Below are 20,863 nucleotides of genomic sequence, written 5' to 3'. Positions count from 1 at the left end.
GCATCACCTCCTGTAGTGTCTATGGTAAAGGAAATAGCAACCTATCAAAATTATTCTTGAGTGTCATGGTTTAACCACAGCCAGAAACTAAGTACCATGCAGCTGCTCATTCATTCCCCCATCCCTTCGTTAATGGGAAGGAGAATTTTGAAAAAGTAAGACTCATGAGATAAGAATAGTATAATAATTGAAACAAAATGATGTGCAATAACTACAATAATAATAGTGGCAATAATAATAGTAATAATTGCAATGAAAACATGGGAGAGAGATAAAACCCAAGGAACAAAAGTGATGCCCAATACAATTGCTGACCAATGCCCAGCCTGTCCCTGAGCAGCAATTAGTGGCTCCATCCAGTGCACGTAATGCTTATGCATGTTGTTCTATGGGATGGAACATCCCTGTGGCCAGGCCAGGTCAGCTGTCCTGGTCGTGCTTCTGCCCAGCTTCTTGTGCACCTCCTCACTGGCAGAGAAGGGAAGCTGAAAAGTCCTTGAGTAAGCACTACGTAGTAACAACCAAAATATCAGTGTTATAATTGCTATTCTGATACTAAACCTAAAACACAGCACTCTACCAGCTACTAAGAAGAAAATTAACTCTATCTAAGCCAAAACCAGTTCACTGACTAGGCTTGCAATGTAACAATTACATCCCTCCTGCATCTCTCTGATCTGTACTGCTGCATTTTGCAGCAAGTGCTCTCTAGTTAGTATAAATCCTGTAGCCTATGTCATTTTACAGTGCATTCTGAAGGAATTCACCTTTTTCATTTAGGTAAACAAGAGGAAAAAAGACATTTCTAGTATTTCTCCAGCTGTGTGCTATTGAAATATGTGACTTTTATTATCATAAGAATTTTGCTTGTGTTGTGCTTTATGTTTTCAGGAGGGTGACCTTAGCTTGTATTGTTCAAAGGCAGATTTGTTTTTCAAAATTAGATAAATGAGGTTTTGCTCTGTCCTGTTTTGTTACTTCTTTAATTGACAGCTCACATTTGTCAAAGTGGTATGACATTTCTTAAAGTATAGTGGAGCTTTGCATGAGTTACTTATTTTGCAAATAAAGGTGGTAGGGCTGAACAAAAGAGACATTTCTAAATTGAGTTGGGTGCTCTTCTTACATGCAGCAGAAAAGAAGAACCTGTAGCAAAGTCCTTGGAAGCAAAAGTTGCTCCTTCAGTCTAATGGGCTGCTGAAATATGTTTCTCTCATGAAAGTGCTCACTGATACCAATTTAGCAAAAATCTTGAAGTCTTTCCTGATATTTGCAATAGGTTACAGAAAATGTTTAGCCTAAAGTTCCTTGATATCAATATATAATCACCCTGGATTTATGAATGGAAGTGTTAAAAATCATTAATTTTGTGGTGAATTTACTTTGGGAAGCATAGATAACTGTGGGGTAAGAATAATCTAACTTTGACTATAAGCAGGTAAATGCATGTAATTTGGACTTTCAAGGCTCAGAAATAGTTTCAGAAGCTCAACATTTCTGCATGAAGCCTAGGAACTGAGGTATACACAGCATTTTTTTTATCCTTAACCCACACAGTCAACCAGAAAAGCAGGAAAATTGTGTAAGGTAATATCTTACTCATATTAGCCCAGTGTTGTGAATATCCCACTCACCCAAAGCAAAGCCTGTAATATACTGAATATACTGTATATATACTGTAATATACTGACTTAGAGACTGTGGGCAGTGTGTTCATTGGTAGAGTCAAAAATCATCAGACACAGGTATTCATATCCTGCCATGCCTGCATTTCAAGGAATTTAAAGCATTCAGTTAAATTATTTGTCCAGATCACATAGATCGGGGATATGGAAAATTAGGAAAGTTCCATTTTTTTGTGTGTAATTGATCTCACAGTGATCTGAGGATGTACTCACACCCATGACTGGTGGATCTTCAGACCAAGAGCATGGCCTGGATGCTTAGAGACAAGGGGGTTTTCATCCCCAATTATTTTACTCCAGCAAGTCTAATAAAACACTTTCTCTCTCTACAGTCCTTGTGTCAGTCACATTTTAAAGCCTTTGGAACTACAATATTATTCCTGCCAGTGTTTTGCTGTTTGCATGGCTAGTGTCCCCATTACTAGAGAAGTTACTTCATACTCTCTTTTCCTCCCTAGGCTGAAGTTGGAGAACATCTGGTCTGCCAAGAGAAGAACGGATTTGTCCAATATGGAGTCACCTCTTGGGGACTGGACTGTACCCAACCATCAAAGCCTGGTTTTGCCCAATTTCCTGGTTTTGTTTCTTGGATCAAGAATGCAGTGGCTTCCCACTGAATCTGGATGCTGGCTAATTTTTCTGGAAAGTAGTCCCTGTGTCAGAAACAACATTCCAAGTATGGTTTTATGACTGGTTTTAAAAAGTATGTAATAATTCATACGAATTCTAAATAAATACCTCTATTGGCTGAGTGTAAGTAGCTATTGCAAAGCAGTAGCCAAGCTGAGCAATTGTTACTGTCTGTCAGAGTGTCCCAGTTGTACCTGTGTGATTCAACATGGTTGCATGTCACAGCAGCTGTAAGGCTCCTACTTCACCCCTGTTACACCCCAAATACTTAATCCAGGAATTAAATTGAAGGTTCCTTTACACTAGTTGGCACAAAGAGAAATCCCAACCAGATACTCTCAAGAGGTGAAAAATCACAAAAAAGCTCACTGGCAAAAGCACAGAAAATAAAGGGACCTTGGCAAAAGAAATAAATATGACACCATATTCACCTATCATAGCAGTACTTAGCATTTACTTAGCCTGTTTCACCTAGAAACCTTTAAAACTATGAGATCTTACATTACCCACAAAGTTCTGTGAAAGGAGAATTACGATAAGAAAGAGAGAGAGACAGAGAAAGAAAGACAGAAAGACAGAAGAGATTTAGAAGAACACATATGGAAACCTCCTAGGATTCCACTGGGGGTGAGATAGGAACTCCAGGAAGCTGGCAGGGTCCAGACCATATGCTGGCCCTGTGCTCCATTAAGCCTCCATGGATCTTTCCCCTGAGGAGAGACTTCCAGTCGCTTGGCCAGTCAGGGGCTGGGTTAGCACCACACTCCCATGTCAGTGATTGATTGATTGATTGATTGACAGCTCTGCCAGGGCTGAGGGGGTCTGGGGGCAGGGCAGGGCACCACCTCACCTAGCAGCACATAAGCAAGCATTTCAAGCATCCCAAAAAGTGGCTGAGGACGCTAAACTTACCCAGCCTCTGACAAGGATCTTGCATCTCAAAACATCAACGAAGACCACAGCACTGGGACCTTTCCGCTTTTGGTCTCATTAGGGTCCCATCTAGCAGGCAGAGTAGAAAGGAAAGAAGAGGAAAGCATATTGAAACTCATATAAAGGGCAATTGATATACCAATAAAACATAATTAACATCTTTTTATACAGTTCTTTTCCCCCCACCATCTCATGAATCCAAAAATCACAGGATAATCAGGCTCCAGGGGGTGAGTTCATGCAGCAGTCTTTTAGCACCTAAAGAAATCCAGCAGATCATCTGTGATTCCCTGTGCTCCTGGAGGCATCACTTTCCTACTTTGAGGTTTAGCATTCTCTAACATTAGATAATTCATACAACTATTTGTGATACTTGTTGGACTTGTAAGCCGAGTTCCAGAAAAAGCTTGGCGAATTCAATTTAGGCTACCTTGACTTTTGGTCTCCACAATCTTCCATGTCCAGGTATCCCTACAACCCAAACAAATACACATGTCCCAGATCACCACCCTTATTCTTCCCACCAAGCAGGTTTCAGGGAGATTCCCAGAACCTGTACTCAGGGAGAGAGAAAGGTCAATGGACATCATGGGAAATGACATACAGTACGATTTTACTACTAAAATGATCCAGACTGCCTCAGGGGTGGGAGTTAAAGAGAAAATAAAACTTATTCATGCCAACCTCCTCAGCATATCATTTTCAGGGTCATGATTTCAGACCACAAGCCTTTTCAACTTAACCAAGCCCTTCAGTGGCTCTCCAACTTAAATCTTTCTTTTAATCCTTCCCTGTCGACAGCTGGAAAGAATCAGAAGCTGGGTTAGTACGGCCTCTAGTGATTGATTGATTGATTGATTGAGAGCTCAGCCAGGCTTGGGGTCTGGGGGTGAGGCACTGTCTCACCAGAAGCAAGACCTGACCCAGCCACACACCCAGCCACACAGCATTGGTTTGAGACACTCAGCTCATCCAGCCTCTGACAGCCACCCCATATCTCCATACAACAGACCAGAACCCCCGCACTGGGATCTTTCCTGCTCCCATCTAGTAGATAGAGAAGAAAGGAAAGAAGAAGAAAGCATGCTGAAACACCTGTAGGGAGGCAGCTCTATTCATAAATCTAGTTAATATCCCTTTATGAAGTTCATTCCCTCCAGCAGTTCTTGAGTCCAAAAACTGCAGGACAATCAGGCTCTGTGGGGGAAATGCATGCAGCAATCTTTCAGCACCCAAGGAGTCAAGCAGATCATCCATGATTTCCAGTGTGTTCTTGGAGGTGACACTTTCCTTCTGTGAAGTTTAATATTATCTAATATTGGATAATTTACACAACTATTTTTGATACTTGAACTTGTAAGTTGGGGGTGGTTCCGAGAGGTTTTTTTGTCTGGGGCTTGATCTCTACATTTTGGAACAAATAACAATAATCTGGGACAAGACCGACAGGGTATCAGCTCCTTCTTGGGCACTGTTAGGAAGCCCACTTCCCACACACTTCCAGTACTTTGATCACATGTTGGAGCAGGGAGAGGGATCAGTTCTCCCCCCTCTAACAAGCTTAAAATTTTCATGCAACAGTATGAAACAGTATGCTTAAAAGACTAGAGTCCTTTACCATGTGCTTTCTCTTCAGAAAGCTTTATTTCATTTCCCCAGTAAAACCTTCAAAAAGTCTCTGTCCTTGTAACTTAATCAATTCTGTTGCAGGGTGTGGTATTATCACCTTCAGCTCTGTGGTTTGGTATGCTAATTCCTTAACAAAAGGGTAGGGCTGAGTGTGAATGTCCAAGGGCACATAGTGATTATAAAATCAATAATGAGAAATCAACCACATGCTAAAAAATTCTTGAGGGCGGTTTGAATGAAAATGGCTTGGAGAGTGCCTATGCACATCTAAAGTGCTATTCTGCACAGAAGCTTCGACCACCCCAAATTGGTCAGTAGCCAATCAAGCTTCACATGGCACCTCAGAGTGAGAGGCGCTGTGAGTAATAATGGCAAAGTGACCATGGTTCATGGCAGAAGGCAGTAATGGTGCCCCTTCACATCTGGAATATTTGCATCCAATGTCATCCATGACACATCCTGATGGCAATGTAGTTGTTCAAATCCAAACTCATGTCCTGAAGCCAGGGAAGTCACAGAAGTTGCAGCAGAAAGGACACCCAGGTTCGTGCAGTCTCAGAGTTGCTGCGCTGTGCTGCAAGGAGAGGCAGGCAGGCTGCACAGTACTCAGGGGTTGCAGCACAAAGCAACAAAATGGGAGCAAGTTAGCATCAAGAAGTAGCAATCATCAGCTCTGGAACCTGCCTGGATAATCAGAGGTTCTTCCAGTGTTCATGTGGAAGAACTTAGTACACATTTCATTTTGAACCATTGTTGACTCCCCAATTGTGGAGATCTTGGGAGTGTTTCACGTGCTTTTTGCCACGGAGACTGGATTCATAAACATTGGTAAATAACTGAAGGCATAAACATGAGTCACTACTTAGGCACATTACAAATGTTTGATTTAACAACATTTTGATTTAGGAAACCCATGGGGTTATTGTGGATTTTATGCAGTGTAAATGCTTCTTTTGCTATATACTTGCCTGGGAACATAAGCTGTCAACATAAAAAAGCTAGAAAGCTGTAGTTCATTTTTGTTCCTCTTACTCTTGTAATTCTCTCTTTTGTTTATAAAGCCTTCCACTAATGTATTTTATTTGGAAGCTTAATAACAGAGACAGCACATTAGAAAGAATCTTTAACTAGAGGCTTCTGAGAGGCAGAACAAAGCAACAGAAGGATGAATATCATTCTTTCTTGACTGTAAGCAAATAAAACCCTGGTGACAGTCTCCCTGCCACTGCCCTTCCACTTGTGGAAGCAATGAGAATAGTCCTTACTGAAGTACATGTTGAAAATGTAAAAGGCAAAATACTGAGCATGGTGCATAATATGTCAGTGATTCATCTTCCACTTTCATGTATGTATTCTTTTTTCCATACTGCTCTTCTGGTCACTTTCCCCCCACCCAATACTCCTTAGGCTTTGAACTCTCATTTACCCAAGTTGTCAAATTCCTATGAAAGAGAAGCCTTTATCCAGGACTATTTTACCAACCACAAGGAAAATGAAATCTCAGCACCTGAACTAAAACATAGCATTGATTTCTGTAAAAAATTAAAAACTGAACTTTTCCTTTATGTTTCGGCTGCTGCACATCATGGGTGCACCTGGAATGCAGCCAAGTGATGTACAGGTTGTGAGGGCCACCTGGAGGTGAGCTCATGCCAACACCTGCTCAGAACAGGTTCAGCTCTGTCAGACTGCTCAGTGCCTTGTTCCTGTCAAATTCGGAATGCCCCCAAGGGTGAAAATCCCACATCCTATCTGGGCCCATGTCTCAGCATCTGAATACCTCGGTGGAGGACTAATTTCTCCTCATATCTAACCTTAACTTCTCTTGTTACAATTTGGGTTCTTGCCTTTTATCCTTCACTTGCTGCTTCTCCGGGATGAGTCTGGGTCCATTTTCCCTCAGCTTCTCACTGGTTAACTGTAGACAGCAATAAGATCCCACCCTTTACTCTTTCGTCTCCAGGATGAAGATGCTTCTTCACCTTCCTCATACACCACATGGCCCAGCCAGCAGTTTGGTGGCCCTGCACCTCCAAAGCTGGGCCCTCTCCAGTCTGTCTTCAACCAGCAAGGCCAGAAGTGGCTGTGGCAATCCAGGTGTGGTCTCAGGAGCGCTGAGGAGAGTGAAGAATCCTTCCCTCAGGCTGCTGGCTGTAGATCCCGCCGCAGGGCTCTGTACGGGCGGCATAACCCAGCTGGCCTTGCTGTGGGGACGCGGTGCTGCCGCAGCCCGAGCCGAGGAGCTCAGGGCAGCCTCGGCAGGGCCGCTCTCGGTGTGTTCGGCATCCAGCGGCACTGGGGCACTCAGGGCTGTTCCTGCTGCATGCAGGGCTCGGCCTGGACGGAGCTCGGTTTGCAGCTGCACACTCGGGCCATAGGTGGCACTGAGGGACGATGTGGTTGCGTTGTCCCCGAGAAAACGTCACTGCGGAAGAGAAAGCCGGAGAGGAGAAGCTGGGAGTGTGTCGGAGCAGCGGCCAGGCAGGGAGCAGCAGACATGTGGCGGGAGAGCCTTCCAAACGCATGGTGAGATCTCCTCGGCACGGGAGCAGGGATCCAGACTGGGCTCCCCGCGCCCGGGGCTGCGTGAAAGCCCCGGGAGGGTCGTGGGAGAGTGGGAGCAGGAGCTGAGGTCTCCTGAGCTCGAGTGCGGAGAAGGTGCTGATCCACTGAGCCTTGTTTGTGTCAGAGAGCTGCTTCTGGCAGCTGGCTTTGTTAGAGCGGGGTTTAGTGCTGCTGCCTTGATAGCTGCTCTCACACCTCTGCTCACCGACCTCCCGGATGTAAGTGCAGGGGGATACTCCTACCTGTTGCATAAGCTATTTGTTCTTAGGAGCCCTGGTCTTCCATGCCTGGAAGTGATTTGAGGGAAAAAAAAACACGCATAGGCTGTTTCAGCAAGTGTGAGCAAATTGCCTTGGAGGTTACTGAGATATCCAGTACAGGCTCCAGGTTCTGCACTTCAGACAGCAGAGGGAAACAATTCTAGGGGATAACAAACACTCAGTGAAGTTGGTTTTTCATGGATTAGCAAGTCTTTTTCCTTTTTGGCATTTGTTTTGGGTTTTTTTCTCAAAGTACTATAATTATTGTACCAAAGAACTCCCTAATGTAGCTGCCTTCCGCAAGGCAGAGTAACAAGACTTGCTTCTATTGTTGCTAGATTTTAGATTGTGCTTTTGTACCAGAAGCTGCTAGGCTTAGTGAACCGAGGAGGATACTTTCTTTTCCTAGCAGACAGGGGAGACCTAAAGGCTTGATATCCAGTCAGGAGTAGCTAGAAGTGTCAAAGGTACAGCAGCTCCTTAAACTCTGGACAGGGAAGGGTCCACAAGCATCTGCTGGTGCCAGCCCTGCAGCACGATCAGCACCACGTGGCTGGGAGCAGAACAGCCCTGGAGCTCGGAATTGCCCTGCTGAGGCTGTGCACCTATTGCAACACAGCAGTCAAAGTAAAGGATTTTCTTGGCCGAAGTTACACAGCTGCTCACAGGATGAAACACTGCAAGGACACCAATGCAGCTGTTTACTGCCTTTCATCTAAGTTGTGCTGAAGGAGGGAATATTATGGCAACAAATTATCTAGTTAAAGCACAGCCCAAAAACACTGTCTCTTTGTACAGAGGCAGTGCTTTGTGAGCCCCTCTCTGCCTATCCTATCCAAAGAGTACAAAAAATAATGGCAGATGTTGCCAGGTGGCTGAAGAGCTTGTGATCACATCCCTAGGAAATGAGTGGTGCTGGCAGGGGGCATTTTTTGCACCATCCAGAAGGGTTGGAATACGACAACACTATCAGACTGTAAAGATCTTTCTGTTTTTTCCTTTTTTATAGGGAGAGCATCATGTCCCGGATCAGGTGAGTGGAATAGCTGTTCTATGCTGCAGTCTCCTCTTTTGGTTACAGCCCTGACTGGGGCACAGTGTCATCTCTTCTGTACTCTGGATGACAATAACAACAAAATCTTCACTCACAGCCCCCTTGCAGCCCCCTGCAGGAGCCCCCAACACCTCTACTAATCCCCAAGGGAAGCTGGGGAACTTGAAACAAGTCAGAGGGGTAGGAAGGTACACTACATTTAGGACTGCATGTCTGTCAACTCCAGCTCTGGCAGCTTGGCTCCCTCACCTCAAGTATGGCACCTTGCTGTTCAGAACAGAAACAGGGGCACCAGCAGACACTCCTTACTTGAGAGCTAGGGGGGAGAGCCAGGATTGCCCTAAGAGATGATTGACTCTGTAGGGCAGCTGTGTACGAAGCACTGGCAAGAGGAGCATGTCCAGCGCATCTAGCTTTCTTCAGCAGATGAAGACTTTTGTTTCTCCTCCTGCTTCTCAGCCCACTCTGGGAATATACAAAATCAGTTTTTATTACTGGACTGTTACGGTCCAGTAATAAAAGTCCAGCTGTTACTGTCTCATTCACTGCAGCACCTGCCTCTAAGTAGCTTGGCCCATATCCTATTGAACTTTGTCCCCCTGGGCATCCTGGTTCACAAGGAAAGGGACAAAGTGGACTTGTAATCAGCAAGTCCTGATCAGCAAGGACTTGAGACCCCTAAGAAGCCTTGGTAGATAGAACCCTGCCCCAAATCTTACCTGTGATCTTCAAAAATAACAGAAATAACCAATCCCTGCTGACTGCCTGGGATCTGGAGGTTTTTGTCCCTGCTCAGCCCCTATGGATGTGCAACCAAGCCTCAGCAAAAGTCCCTTTGACACTGCTGTTGTTGAACACAATCAATTTTGTGCCTCCCCAGGCCTTTTGACTACTCTCAGAAGAATGCAGTCCTGGTCCCTGTGGCCGCCCTGGGGGTTGGAGGGATGCTGCTCTACTGGCTCAGATCTGGACGCAAGATCAAGACTATTGACATGGGTGATGGGTGGTGGGGCGCAGGAGAAAGGCCCCCCAAAGGGAAAGAAGACACGAGCATCCGTCCCTTCAAGATTGAAACATCTGACAAAGAAATCGAGGTACAGCTGCCTGGGGGGTAAGGAGGGGCAGAAAGGGGAGGCAGTCCATCACCCACCCCACTGCCTCAAGGTGATGCCTTGGGGCTGACAGCAGGGCACTTCCATGTGCCAGGGCAGCTGCCCAGCTCCATTAGATGATGCTCTGGCTCACCATTCTTTACAAAGGGGATTTGAGCTCTGGTACATTGCAATGTCCCCTAAAGACTTTCTGAGACAGCAGCCCCTCTGTGCAAGCTGGGGCTTCTCCTGCAGAAAGGCCATGCTTTGAGCAGCAGACTTCACAGTGGGTCTGTGGATGGTGGAGCAGGGAAGGAGGGCATTGGGACAGCAGTGGCACCAGTAGGAAGCCCCCAGGACTGAGGGGCTTCCACAGAGGAAAGGGCTGTAAGGCTGAAGAGGGATGGTGTCTTGACTGAGTCATAGCTCCTCCATCCCTGCATGCCTGTCTCTATCTCACCAAGCAGCAGCCAGCAGCTCAAGGTGAGATTCTTATTCTCCCAGCCAGCAGTGCTGCCAAGCTCATAGCACCAAAAACCCTGAAGTGAGTTAGCAGCAAGCCAAGAATAGGACCCAGTTCTCCTGGATGCCCATGGGGAACTTGTAACCTGTAGAAAATTGTATTCCACATACAAACAATTCAGATGGTCAATTAGAGTATGGCACTTCTGCAGGAGGGCTTGTGGTGTCCCAGAGAGCAATACAAAAGCCAGCAGAGCCAGGAGAGCCTGTCTGTGCCTGCCCTGGCATAGGGCACATGGCAGCAGCTGGCCAGCCTGACAAGAAGGGCTCCCTTCCACAGGATCTGCACCAGCGCCTGGATCGGTTCCGCTTCACACCACACGTGGAAGGAGCCGCCTTCCACTACGGCTTCAACTCCAGCTACCTGCGGAAGGTGGTGGACTACTGGAGGAATCAGTTTGACTGGCGCAAGCAAGTGGAAGTGCTGAACAAATACCCCCACTTCCACACCACCATTGAAGGTGAGGGGGCCTCCGTGCCTTGAATGGGTCTCACTTGGAAATGCACAGCAAGACGGGGGAGATGTAAAAAGTGACGATATTTGAGATAACCTATGCATAACAGCTTCATGATACAAGTGAAATACAACTAGTGGAGGCTCTATTATTAATAACCTTATAGGGATTAAGTTCATTACACAGTGGGAATAAGATTAGGTCTGCTTCAAGATGGGCTTCATCTGGCTAACCCATGCTAACTAATGATGACGTGCTCTTCGGTGATTGCCTTGAAGCCACCTTTGAAAACTGTGAAATTTAGCCAGACTGAGGCTGGAATATCCCTCCCCACCACACAGTGGTTTACCTAGGTGAGCTTAGCCAGACCTTACATAAATTATCTCTAGATTAGGGTAGAAAGACTTTACATAATTGATCTCTATGTTAGGCTTCTATCATGCCCTTTTTCATGTTTCACCTTTAATTACTGTAATGTTTTTGCATGTATCTTACCCCCATTGTGCTGCGCATTCAAGTGCAGTTCTTACTTATATACTGTGAGTCCAGTTTCTCAGGAGATGGATGCTAATCTCCAGTGACCCCAATATCTGTGGCTGGGGTCAATATCTCTGTGTGTATGTAAAAAATAAGACAACCAATACTATGCCAGGCATCCCCTTTCAGCCAGGTATGTTCTTGCAGCGGGCTGATTGTGGAACTTCTGCTCTATATGCCACTTACAGTTTTGCCGCCCTCCTTCTACAGAATACCGAGCAGAAACTGGTCCCAGAGCTTTAATTTTTCTTTCTTGGATGTGTGGCAGGGATTGATATCCATTTTATCCATGTGAAGCCATCCTATGTTCCTCATGGTCAAGCTGTTCGACCTCTGCTGATGGTCCATGGCTGGCCCGGCTCCTTCTATGAGTTCTACAAGATCATCCCTCTGCTCACGGAGCCAGCCAAGCACGGCCTGAATGAGGGTGATGTGGTGTTTGAGGTCATCTGCCCCTCCATCCCAGGATATGCTTTCTCAGAGGCCTCTCACCAGAAAGGTAAGCAATGAAAAGGCTCTGTTGGAATTGCAGTTTTTGGAGTAACAAACACCTCAACTATCCCAGGCAGCTCTGGGCACTGCAGTTTGTAGTGCAAATGCCTGGCTCTTCACTAAGACCCATGTGGCTGAGGCTCTGGGGCTGGCTGTGGAGATTTGCAACACAATGGTAACAGGAAGTCAGGTCTGATTTTGTTTTCCACTGGATTTCTTTCATCTTGTGTTCACTTTCTTTCCAAGGAGTGAGGCAGGGCAGCATTGCACACTGTCCCTTCCCACAGCCCCACACACACGTGCATCAGTCAGGTCACAGTCTTTGGCCAGGGGAGGAACACTAGGACCAACGGTTCTCCTGTGTTTCCCTTTACCTACAGAGTTTGACTCCATAGCAACTGCTCGGATATTCCATAAACTGATGAACAGATTGGGCTTCAAGGAATACTACCTACAGGGAGGGGACTGGGGATCTCGCATTACCACTAACATGGCCCAGATGCTGCCACAGTAAGTAGCAAAGGAAATCAGTGCAGAAAAGCTGCCTCCAATTCCTACCCTACCTTCTGGCTCCGTAGTCCTACCTTCTGTTTGCCCTGCTTCTCATTCTCTTCTGCTCTGTTTCCTTCAGGGACAACCCCATCCTGTATATTCAATTGCATTCATATGCTTTGCACTGATTTCTTTTTAAATCATGATTAATCTGAAGGGCTTTGTGTATTTGATTCAGTCCAGTGTTTATCTCACAGCTGCAGTCAGACTTATTTTCTAGAAAACTTGGAGACAGAAAATTGTTTGATTTAACCCTCTATTCCTTAACTTACTTTTAGGTCTGTGAAAGGGCTTCATCTGAATCTTGTTTTCATCACCACACAAGGTTTGGGAAAGATGATTCGTACAATGCTTGGGGCTTATGTACCGTGGCTTGTAGGCTTCAGCAGGGAAGATGCTCGACGTTACTACCCTTTCATGCAGAAAAATGTATATGATGTCCTACGAGAGTCTGGGTACCTACACATCCAAGCCACCAAACCAGACACTGCAGGTAACGTACCTTCTCTGTATCCCTGTGAACATGCTACACTAATCACCTGTGGTACATGAAAACAAAGGGCAGCCAAATTTGAGAAGCAATGACTTCTGGTGACATGAGTGCAAGACTCATGGCAGTAATGAGTTTATGGGGATGAGAACTGTATAAAATGAAGGTAAAAGAAACCACTCAAGAAAAGATGGAGATTTCAAGTATATCTTTTCAAGGTCTTTTAAATAGCACACCACTTTCTTTGAGAATGAGCCCATTTCCATAGAGTCCTTCAAAAGTAAAACACAGGGTTCTGAAATTGAAGCTTTGAGAAGTAAATGGGGGTGAAAACAAGGAAAAATATCACAAGCAAAGAGGTGCAATGTGAAAGTTTCAAAAAGGTAGACAAAGTTCAAACACCTGAAAAGCCAGAATGCTGACGTCCTGGGGCCAGTGGATAAGGACTGTGAAGAAAGATACGGCTATTTCATAATGCTAAGAGGAACTCTTTGCATCAGTCCCCACTAGAGAGGATTCTGGGGTATTGCTTTATTGAAGTCATCTCTCATCAGGAAAGACAGCAGAGCTGTCTCAGGCTGGTGTCAGATTTGGACACCAGAGAACAAACAGTCCCCCATCCCAGCAATTCACCAAAGGAGAAGCAGCTCAAACTGGAACATCAAAGAATGCCTAGACTATTGCTTGAAGTGATTGCAAACCCCAAGAAATAAAAGAAGATAAACAATATACCAAGTGGGAGGGAGTTGTTGTGGTGGTGGTGTTTCTGGTTGCTTGGGTGTTTTTAAGGGCCAAAAAGTAAAGGGATTCACAAAAAAAAAAAAATGAACACTAGTATGTTTAGTCTCCCTCTGATCAGAAATCTGACAGAATTTTTTAAACAAGGAGAATTGATTTACAGGGGATAATATCACAGGGAAATCATGCTTCAAGAATCAGAGCTTTGGCAGAATCAAACAGCTGTACATTCACTAACTTATATAAGTAATTTATAATAATATTTTGTTGAGGCTCCTTCCCCAGAATTCTTAAGAAATTGAACTGCCTTAAGAAAAGAATTAAAACTAGTCAACATGAGAATCCAAGCACAGGAATAAATCCACAAGTTCCAGGGGAGGGAGAGAATCACAAAAATCTGTGCTGACATCTGTACCCTTTAAGAAGATCCTAACTTCTCTATGAATAAGTTAATAATTAGATGTAAAACTGACAGTTATCCAAGCTTTGGTTTATAAGTGACTGGTTAATAAAACCAGCCAAAAAAAACTGATATCAACAAAGCTCAAAGGAGTTTAAGTGGGTTCAAGTTTGGCTGCTCCCATATGAGAGATTCCATGAGTCAAGGGTAGTGTTCTCAAAAATCAGCTGGATCAAAGATTAGGGCAATTTTGCAAACTCTAAAAAAAAAAGAAAAGCAAAAACACAGAATCCATTATATTCGTGACACTCTGAATCTGATGTATTCTTGTTAGCCCTGTTTCATAAATATATTTTAGAATCAGAATACATACCATACTAAGCAGGATAATGCTCCCAAATATTTTATCTGAAATTTCTTTTCAGACTGCCATCTCTTTACATCTGATTGTGCTCCTTCTGCCACACATCACCAAGAAGCCAATGGAACTTCCCTAACTCCCAGCTCCTTTTGTATAGGAATTATCTGAATTTGTAGTGCCCTCAGATACAGCCAGAATTCCTCTGCAGGGAATTTGTCACGAATAAAGTACTATAAGGGACAGATAAATACAGACTCTCTACTGAATTCTCTAGAAAACTCTGAACTCTTCATGAAAGTCTAGTTTAACTTGCACTGAAGTATTGCAATGCCAGGCAACTGCAACAGCTCTTCTCCTCACTTAGGTTGTGGACTGAATGACTCCCCAGTGGGGCTTGCTGCATATATTATGGAGAAATTCTCAACCTGGACAGACAAATCGTTTCTGAATAAAGATGATGGAGGCTTGGAAAGGTAAGATGTTAGGTTATGATGTTATTTTGTGAGAAGTCTCATTAAAAGAATGACTGGTGGGAACTAATATGAGGATACAGGTAAGATACTAGCCTGTCAAAGCTGAAATTTAGGGAAGAAAGGCTGACATGACAAGCACCAGTTTAAACTTAGGGCAGACTGCCTGCACACTACTGCTTCAGCACCAGGCAGTTTTGCTCTGAACACACAGGTGCCAGCTAATCTGCTGCTTGAAAATAAGTGGAGATTAAGAGGGACAGCAGTTCTTCAGGGCATGAGCCCAGCATAGAGCACTGAGGAACAGCTTCCAGTTAAATTTCATCCTCTCTCTCTCAACAGCAAATACTCTCTTGATGAGCTTTTGACCAACGTGATGATTTATTGGGTGACATCCTCCATTGTGTCCTCAATGCGATACTACAAGGAAAACTTTTCCAAGGACCCAAGAATTCATAACAGGTAATTATGTGGCAAGTTGCAAGGCAAATTTGCAAATGAGGTTGAAACATTTGCCTGTATCAACAGTTAGATCACTTACAACAGCACATTTAACTCTGAGAAAAATGAAAGTCCAAATTCTTACTTGCTTTTGATAAATATAGTTAAGGGTCACTTTTCTTTTGAACCTATAATGCACACAAGGTAGCTTGCAGCCAAGACAATGCAAAAGACTTAAAGCACCAAGCAAAGTCTTGTGTTCAAAATACAAGTCTATATACTTATTCACCAAACAAATGTGACTTGTAGCCCAGTTCAGTGAAAACAAAACAGAAGATCATGGGCACACCTAAGAGAGAAGTATAAACTGAATTAGGAAGGCTACTGCTTGCTGCAGAATAAGCTAAGAACTACAAGAGTTAAGCACAAACCTGGGGTAGCAACTTGAGCAGTACTTGAAACCCAGCACCTTGTGACAGCTGGTTCATTAAGATGATGCTAAGAGAGGCTGACCACAAAATGTTGCTGAGCAGACAAGTAACTGATCATCTGAACAAGTGGGGGGAGTCTTTTTCTTGGAGGACTGAACCAGCCCCTTTCCTCTCCAGAGAGTCATTTATTATGCATTTGGTATCATATTCTAAAGCAAACAGGAGCTGGCTCATTTCTCAAAGAGGTGTGGTATCTTGCCATGTAGCACAACACTTATGAAAGTTAAACTCAGAGATGGGGAACATTTCAAGATCAACCTGTATGCAAACTTGGCTCTACTTTGCACCTCTACAGATATCATCTTCTAAAACTCAGTGATACCTGAATAGAAATTAAGCTCCTCAGTGTGCAGATCAGGGGGTGCACTGCACAAAGTGGGGAAACTTCAGTGAATGTGTTCCCAGAGACAGAGGTTTTTATAGACTTCCCCCAAGACTTGTTTCAGCAATTACCTTATGTCTTCCAGGGTTAGCGTATACGTTCCCACAGGGATTGCAGCTTTTCCTCAGGAGATTGTACATGTACCACGTGTCTGGGCAAAGGATGTCTACAAGAACATTGTCACTTACACTTACATGCCACGTGGAGGCCATTTTGCTGCCTTTGAGGAACCAAAGCTCCTGGCACAAGACATCATGCAGTTTGTCCGAAAAGTGGAACAGCTGTGAGCCTGCTGTTGAAATATATGCATAGAATGGAAACAAGTGGTTCTAGCAGTGGCAGAACCTTTAGACTGGATTTGTTTAATCCCTCAAAATAATCACATATAGAAGCCAGCATTTTATTTTGATAATAATTACAGTCCTGATTTTTAAAATCAATTTGTAATGTTTTCATAAGAAAAAAAACTTAACAAAAATCCAAAGAGCATCTTGTGTTCCTTAGTTCCCAGCACCCTATCATTGCTGCATTCATAGTTCAAGTATAACAGAATATGTAAACAGTTTATTGCAGTAACATTGCACTCAGCTGAGGAAGAGAGGTGAAAGGAACTGGCCAAGGCTTCTGTTAAACACTTGGGCACCTGCATTCTTAAACATGTGTTACAAGCAGCTTTGGTGGAAGCATAAAAGGTTTTCATCTCCTGAGCACAAACACTCCTACATTCAAGTTATATTTTTCCTTCAAGAGGGCCTGAGATTCCATATTCAAGTGGGCAGCTGCACATAAGGCAGCTTTCATCACTCCAAGTTTTTCCCCTAGAACAAGCTTAAGAAGCAGCTACTGCACACTGTAAACATATATTAATGGATACTACAGCAGAGAGGGCACTCTAGTGTTCTCCAAGCTCAAAAATTCCAAATTAAGTTCCTACTACTTCTATCATCTCATTCCACCCAAAAGGTCAAAGTTAAAATATGCACCAAGTGTAGAGGTTTACTTCAACCTTCATCCTCTTCTCAAAGGACTTCTACCACCCCATTGTGCATTTTTGACTAGTAACAGCAAGCACCCTCACTACCAAGTAGGCTCACCTTTCTCTTCAAGTGGGATGGAGTTATTTCAAGCTACTGAAAGCTCATTGCAGCACAGATAATAGCCCAGCTGACTGAAGACAATTCCAGCAGATATCTAGTTTAACACACTGCTCCCAGGGCTTTTCTCCCTGTCCTGTTCTGCAGTAGACACCAGCCCAGAAGAACAGACTCAAGTTCTGACTCTAGGTAATACAGTCTGACTAAGAACACGAATTTGGTAGGTAAAAATAGTGCTAAACTTGATCACATTCCCCTGATTTCTATGCATTTCAGGAACGTTTAAGTCGAAGTTTCTTCCTTGAGTGAGAGTAATCTTCCATTATTGCAGCAGCACTTCTAACTTTCTCTGAAGAAGGTTAGCAAAGAAACTGCTTACTTTTAATCTTATATCTAACCAAATTGCAGGGCTGTTAGGCAAAAATTAGTAAAAAAAAATAAATTGTTTACTGCTACCCTGCCTCCACAGTACCAGTCTCTTTCCATCTCCAAGACAGCACTAGTTACAAGATCTTTCAGTTGCTTACTTTGGAGTGTTAAGGAACAGAAAGTGAGTTATAGGAAAGTGTAATTTTACCAAATAGATGGACAAGCACTTGAGTACTCAAAGGAGGTGCACACCACGGCTGCTGAGGCAGCTTCGGGAGCTGCGGCTGTTGCTTGTAGAGTTGCCAGAGGGCCCCTTGAAGCGGCTCCGCCCATCTCCACAGCAGCCCCGGCAGCTCCAGCCCTTTGCAGAGGAACTGCCTTCATCCTGCCCCATTCTTTACTAGCTGGGAATAAATCCCTCTTCGGCAACAAGGTTACCTTTGTGTGCCGGTCCGGTTTTGCTCGCTGGTTTTCCTGCTGTGGGGAGCCTTTTAAGGACTGCAGGATTTCCTCCCAGAGTCATTCTGCAGGAAGTAACTTCACCTAAGACAGCCTATGGGTAACATGGCAAAGGCAGGGTCAGAAAACGGCGATATTAAAACTCAGGAGGAGATTGTATGTATCCAGGTCAGCAAGCACTCAGCAGGGAAGCTTTACTCCCGACACATTAATTCATCCCAGGTCATAGATCAGGTCCCTAAAGAATTAATTGCTGGACCTCTGTGCAACTGTGCCTTAAAGTGGATTTGCCTTCAACAACAACTCAGGAAATAAGGACAATAGAGGAGCACAGCAAGATACAGGAAGGCAGTAGACACCATGAAGAAAAAAAAAATTCAGGCAGACATGGTTCAAAAATACATGGTTACATTTGCTAAAATTAACACCTAAAGAAAAAAAAAAGTATTCAATATTCCAGTTAAATTTCTACGGAAACCATTCATTCACTAAAGCCTTTGAGGGTCACTGGTGCTTGGAACCAGACATAGTCCTCCCAAGCAGGTGCTGTGTGCCGTGGAGGTGAGGCACTGACGTGGAGGTCTCCATCACAGGACAACTTAATAGTCAGCTTCCTCCCTCGGCTCGGCACTTGGTAGTTGAGCTTGGGCCGGAACCACTCAACACCACAGTCACGGTGGCCCTGGACCAGGACAAGAGTGCCTGTCACAGGGAGAGCCTTAAGTTCACTGAAGACATCAGCAACAAACAGGCGGTGAAAGAGCTGGCGAACGCAGGGCGCGGTCTGGAGGCTCTCTTCAGCAGAGCCCTCACAGAACCCCTCCAAATTCAGCTCATAGAGCTCCTTGGGGTTCATGACGTTGCCTCCAAGTAGGAAAAGAACCCGAGGAACCAGCGTCAGACTAAACATGACTTCCAGGTGCTGGAACAATCCCTCCAGCTCCGTCAGCAACTGCTGGCACTTTCTGCTTGCTAGGCCCAGGGAATGTGGTTTCTCAATTCCATCTCCACCCTCGAAAATAAAAATTCACATTAACACATTTAGTTATAAACATATATTATACTCTGCAGAAAGCAGGGCCCATCCCAGAGAGTGAAGGAACAAGCAGTTTGTGTTCATTTTGAGAGCTACAGGTACCCAATTGAGGAAGACACACATCTTCTCCCAAATGAGGAGATGCAAGAAGAACACAAAAGCACAATCCATAGCTACTCAGTTAGAATCTGAATCGCGCTACTGATGAATTCCAATAGAAAGTAGAAGCCCATCTTTCAAAGATCAGCCACTCCTGAAATCTCTTAACAGTAATTTGTTTGGTTTTTGTTTAGAGGTAACAAAGCAGCGACATGCTTTGAGCGGAAAGCAGGAAACAATCAATTAAGAGCAATTTGTCGGCACCTTCAGCAGCCTGAACTTACCGCTGCTTTTGCCTCGTTTTGAAAAGAAGAGGTAACATTTAGAGATGCAGCCACAACAAGCTCTTTACTTTAAAATGAAAGCGCATTGCCGTGCGAATCCCCGAGCGAGACCAGGAGCTCACAAGCAAACCTCAAACGCCACGGCCCTCCCAATCCCGGCCCAGAGGCCGCCCCCGAGCACGGGTCGGACCCCGCGGCCTCCGCGCCTCACCTGGGCCGCCCGCCGGCAGAAGTAGGCCAGCTGCTCGTAGGGCAGCGGGAGCTGGTTCCGCTGGTGCAGGACGTGCTTCAGAAGCTCGCAGGCGAAGCGGTAGCCGCTGCCCCGGCACACAGCTCCCGGGAAGGCCACGGCCACGGCGGGGCTGCCCAGCACCGCCCTATCCCCCCGAGGCCCCATGTCGCTGCCGCGATCCAGGCCCGCCAGCGCCGGGAGCGAAAAACCCGTGGCACACACACCGCCCCTAACGGCCGCCGCGGTTTAAATGCCGCCGCCGCCGCGCAGCCTCACGGGAGCGGCGCACGGGCCGCGCCGCGCGATGGGCGTGGTGGGAGGCGGGGTCTCTGCCTAGCCCCGCCCCTCCGCTCCCCCGCCCGCTCCCGTCCCGGGAGCCCCCGGCTGAGGCTATGCCGGGACCTCAGGCTGCTTCCTGCAGTGCTGTCCGGGGATGGCTGCAGGAAGCGGCTCCGCTGTCCCCCGCCCCGCTCCCGGCAGCCCTGGCGGCTCCGCTGTCGTGCAGAGGAGCCGCCTTCGCGCTGCCGCGGGGAGGCGGAGAGTGTGCAGGGAGTGCCGTGTTTGGAAACATTGTGCCTGCCGCCCCATTGGGTGCTGCCTCCAGCACACGGCGAGTGGAGGGCGGGATGGCGAGAGGAGCCGTTCCGAGGCTGCTTTACAGGAACCGCGGCCACCTGCGCGGAGCGCCACGGAGGGTGTCGGTTGTACACGAACAATGATCCAGAGTCGCTCTCCCAGGGCATGCGGCGGGGAAAGGGAAGGCGCAGTGGCCGTGGAACTGGAGACTGGGAATTGAGGGGATGCGGCGCATAGCTAGAGGTTCTTTTGCTGTTCCGGCCGCCCCCTCGGTTGGATCTTAATGTGTGCTTTGGGATCGCTCTGTGTCGGGCTGCTACCTCTGCGTAGTCATGAGGTACCTCCAATGCCAAACAGCTTCGAAAGTGCCCCAGTTTCCCGAATCCAAAATGACTGATCGCTCGATGTCAATAACCAGGGAACCCGGGGCTGTGAACTGCGAAAGGGATAATCCACGGGCGTCCGCAGATCCCGGCGAGCGGGGCCCGGGGAGCGGTGGCATCCCGCGCGTTGTCAGCCGCGGTCGACAGGCGGCG

General features: G+C 45.8%; 2 protein-coding genes across 2 annotated transcripts; one reads left to right on the top strand and one right to left on the bottom strand.

The window, feature by feature from the left end:
• Nucleotides 1–7,359: 7,359 nt before the first annotated feature.
• LOC139591550 (epoxide hydrolase 1-like) lies at nucleotides 7,360–16,662 on the top strand. The gene is made up of 10 exons (XM_071430241.1): nucleotides 7,360–7,403; nucleotides 8,712–8,735; nucleotides 9,637–9,850; nucleotides 10,650–10,830; nucleotides 11,630–11,860; nucleotides 12,234–12,363; nucleotides 12,684–12,898; nucleotides 14,759–14,867; nucleotides 15,207–15,326; nucleotides 16,264–16,662. The coding sequence occupies exons 1-10, from the start codon at nucleotides 7,375–7,377 to the stop codon at nucleotides 16,463–16,465; spliced, it is 1,455 nt and encodes a 484-aa protein (XP_071286342.1). The 5' UTR covers nucleotides 7,360–7,374; the 3' UTR covers nucleotides 16,466–16,662.
• Nucleotides 16,663–18,491: 1,829 nt separating this feature from the next.
• Nucleotides 18,492–20,821, bottom strand: MAD2L1BP (MAD2L1 binding protein). The gene is made up of 2 exons (XM_071430252.1): nucleotides 19,731–20,821; nucleotides 18,492–19,112 (listed from the first exon to the last, which is right to left on the bottom strand). The coding sequence occupies exons 1-2, from the start codon at nucleotides 19,914–19,916 to the stop codon at nucleotides 18,582–18,584; spliced, it is 717 nt and encodes a 238-aa protein (XP_071286353.1). The 5' UTR covers nucleotides 19,917–20,821; the 3' UTR covers nucleotides 18,492–18,581.
• Between the last annotated feature and the right edge of the window lie 42 nt (nucleotides 20,822–20,863).

Source organism: Agelaius tricolor, unplaced genomic scaffold (assembly GCF_023055355.1).
Source record: "Agelaius tricolor isolate 1412-34295 unplaced genomic scaffold, bAgeTri1.0.p SCAF_1, whole genome shotgun sequence".
NCBI lineage: Eukaryota > Metazoa > Chordata > Aves > Passeriformes > Icteridae > Agelaius > Agelaius tricolor.
This window is presented reverse-complemented; position numbering and strand designations above follow the sequence as displayed.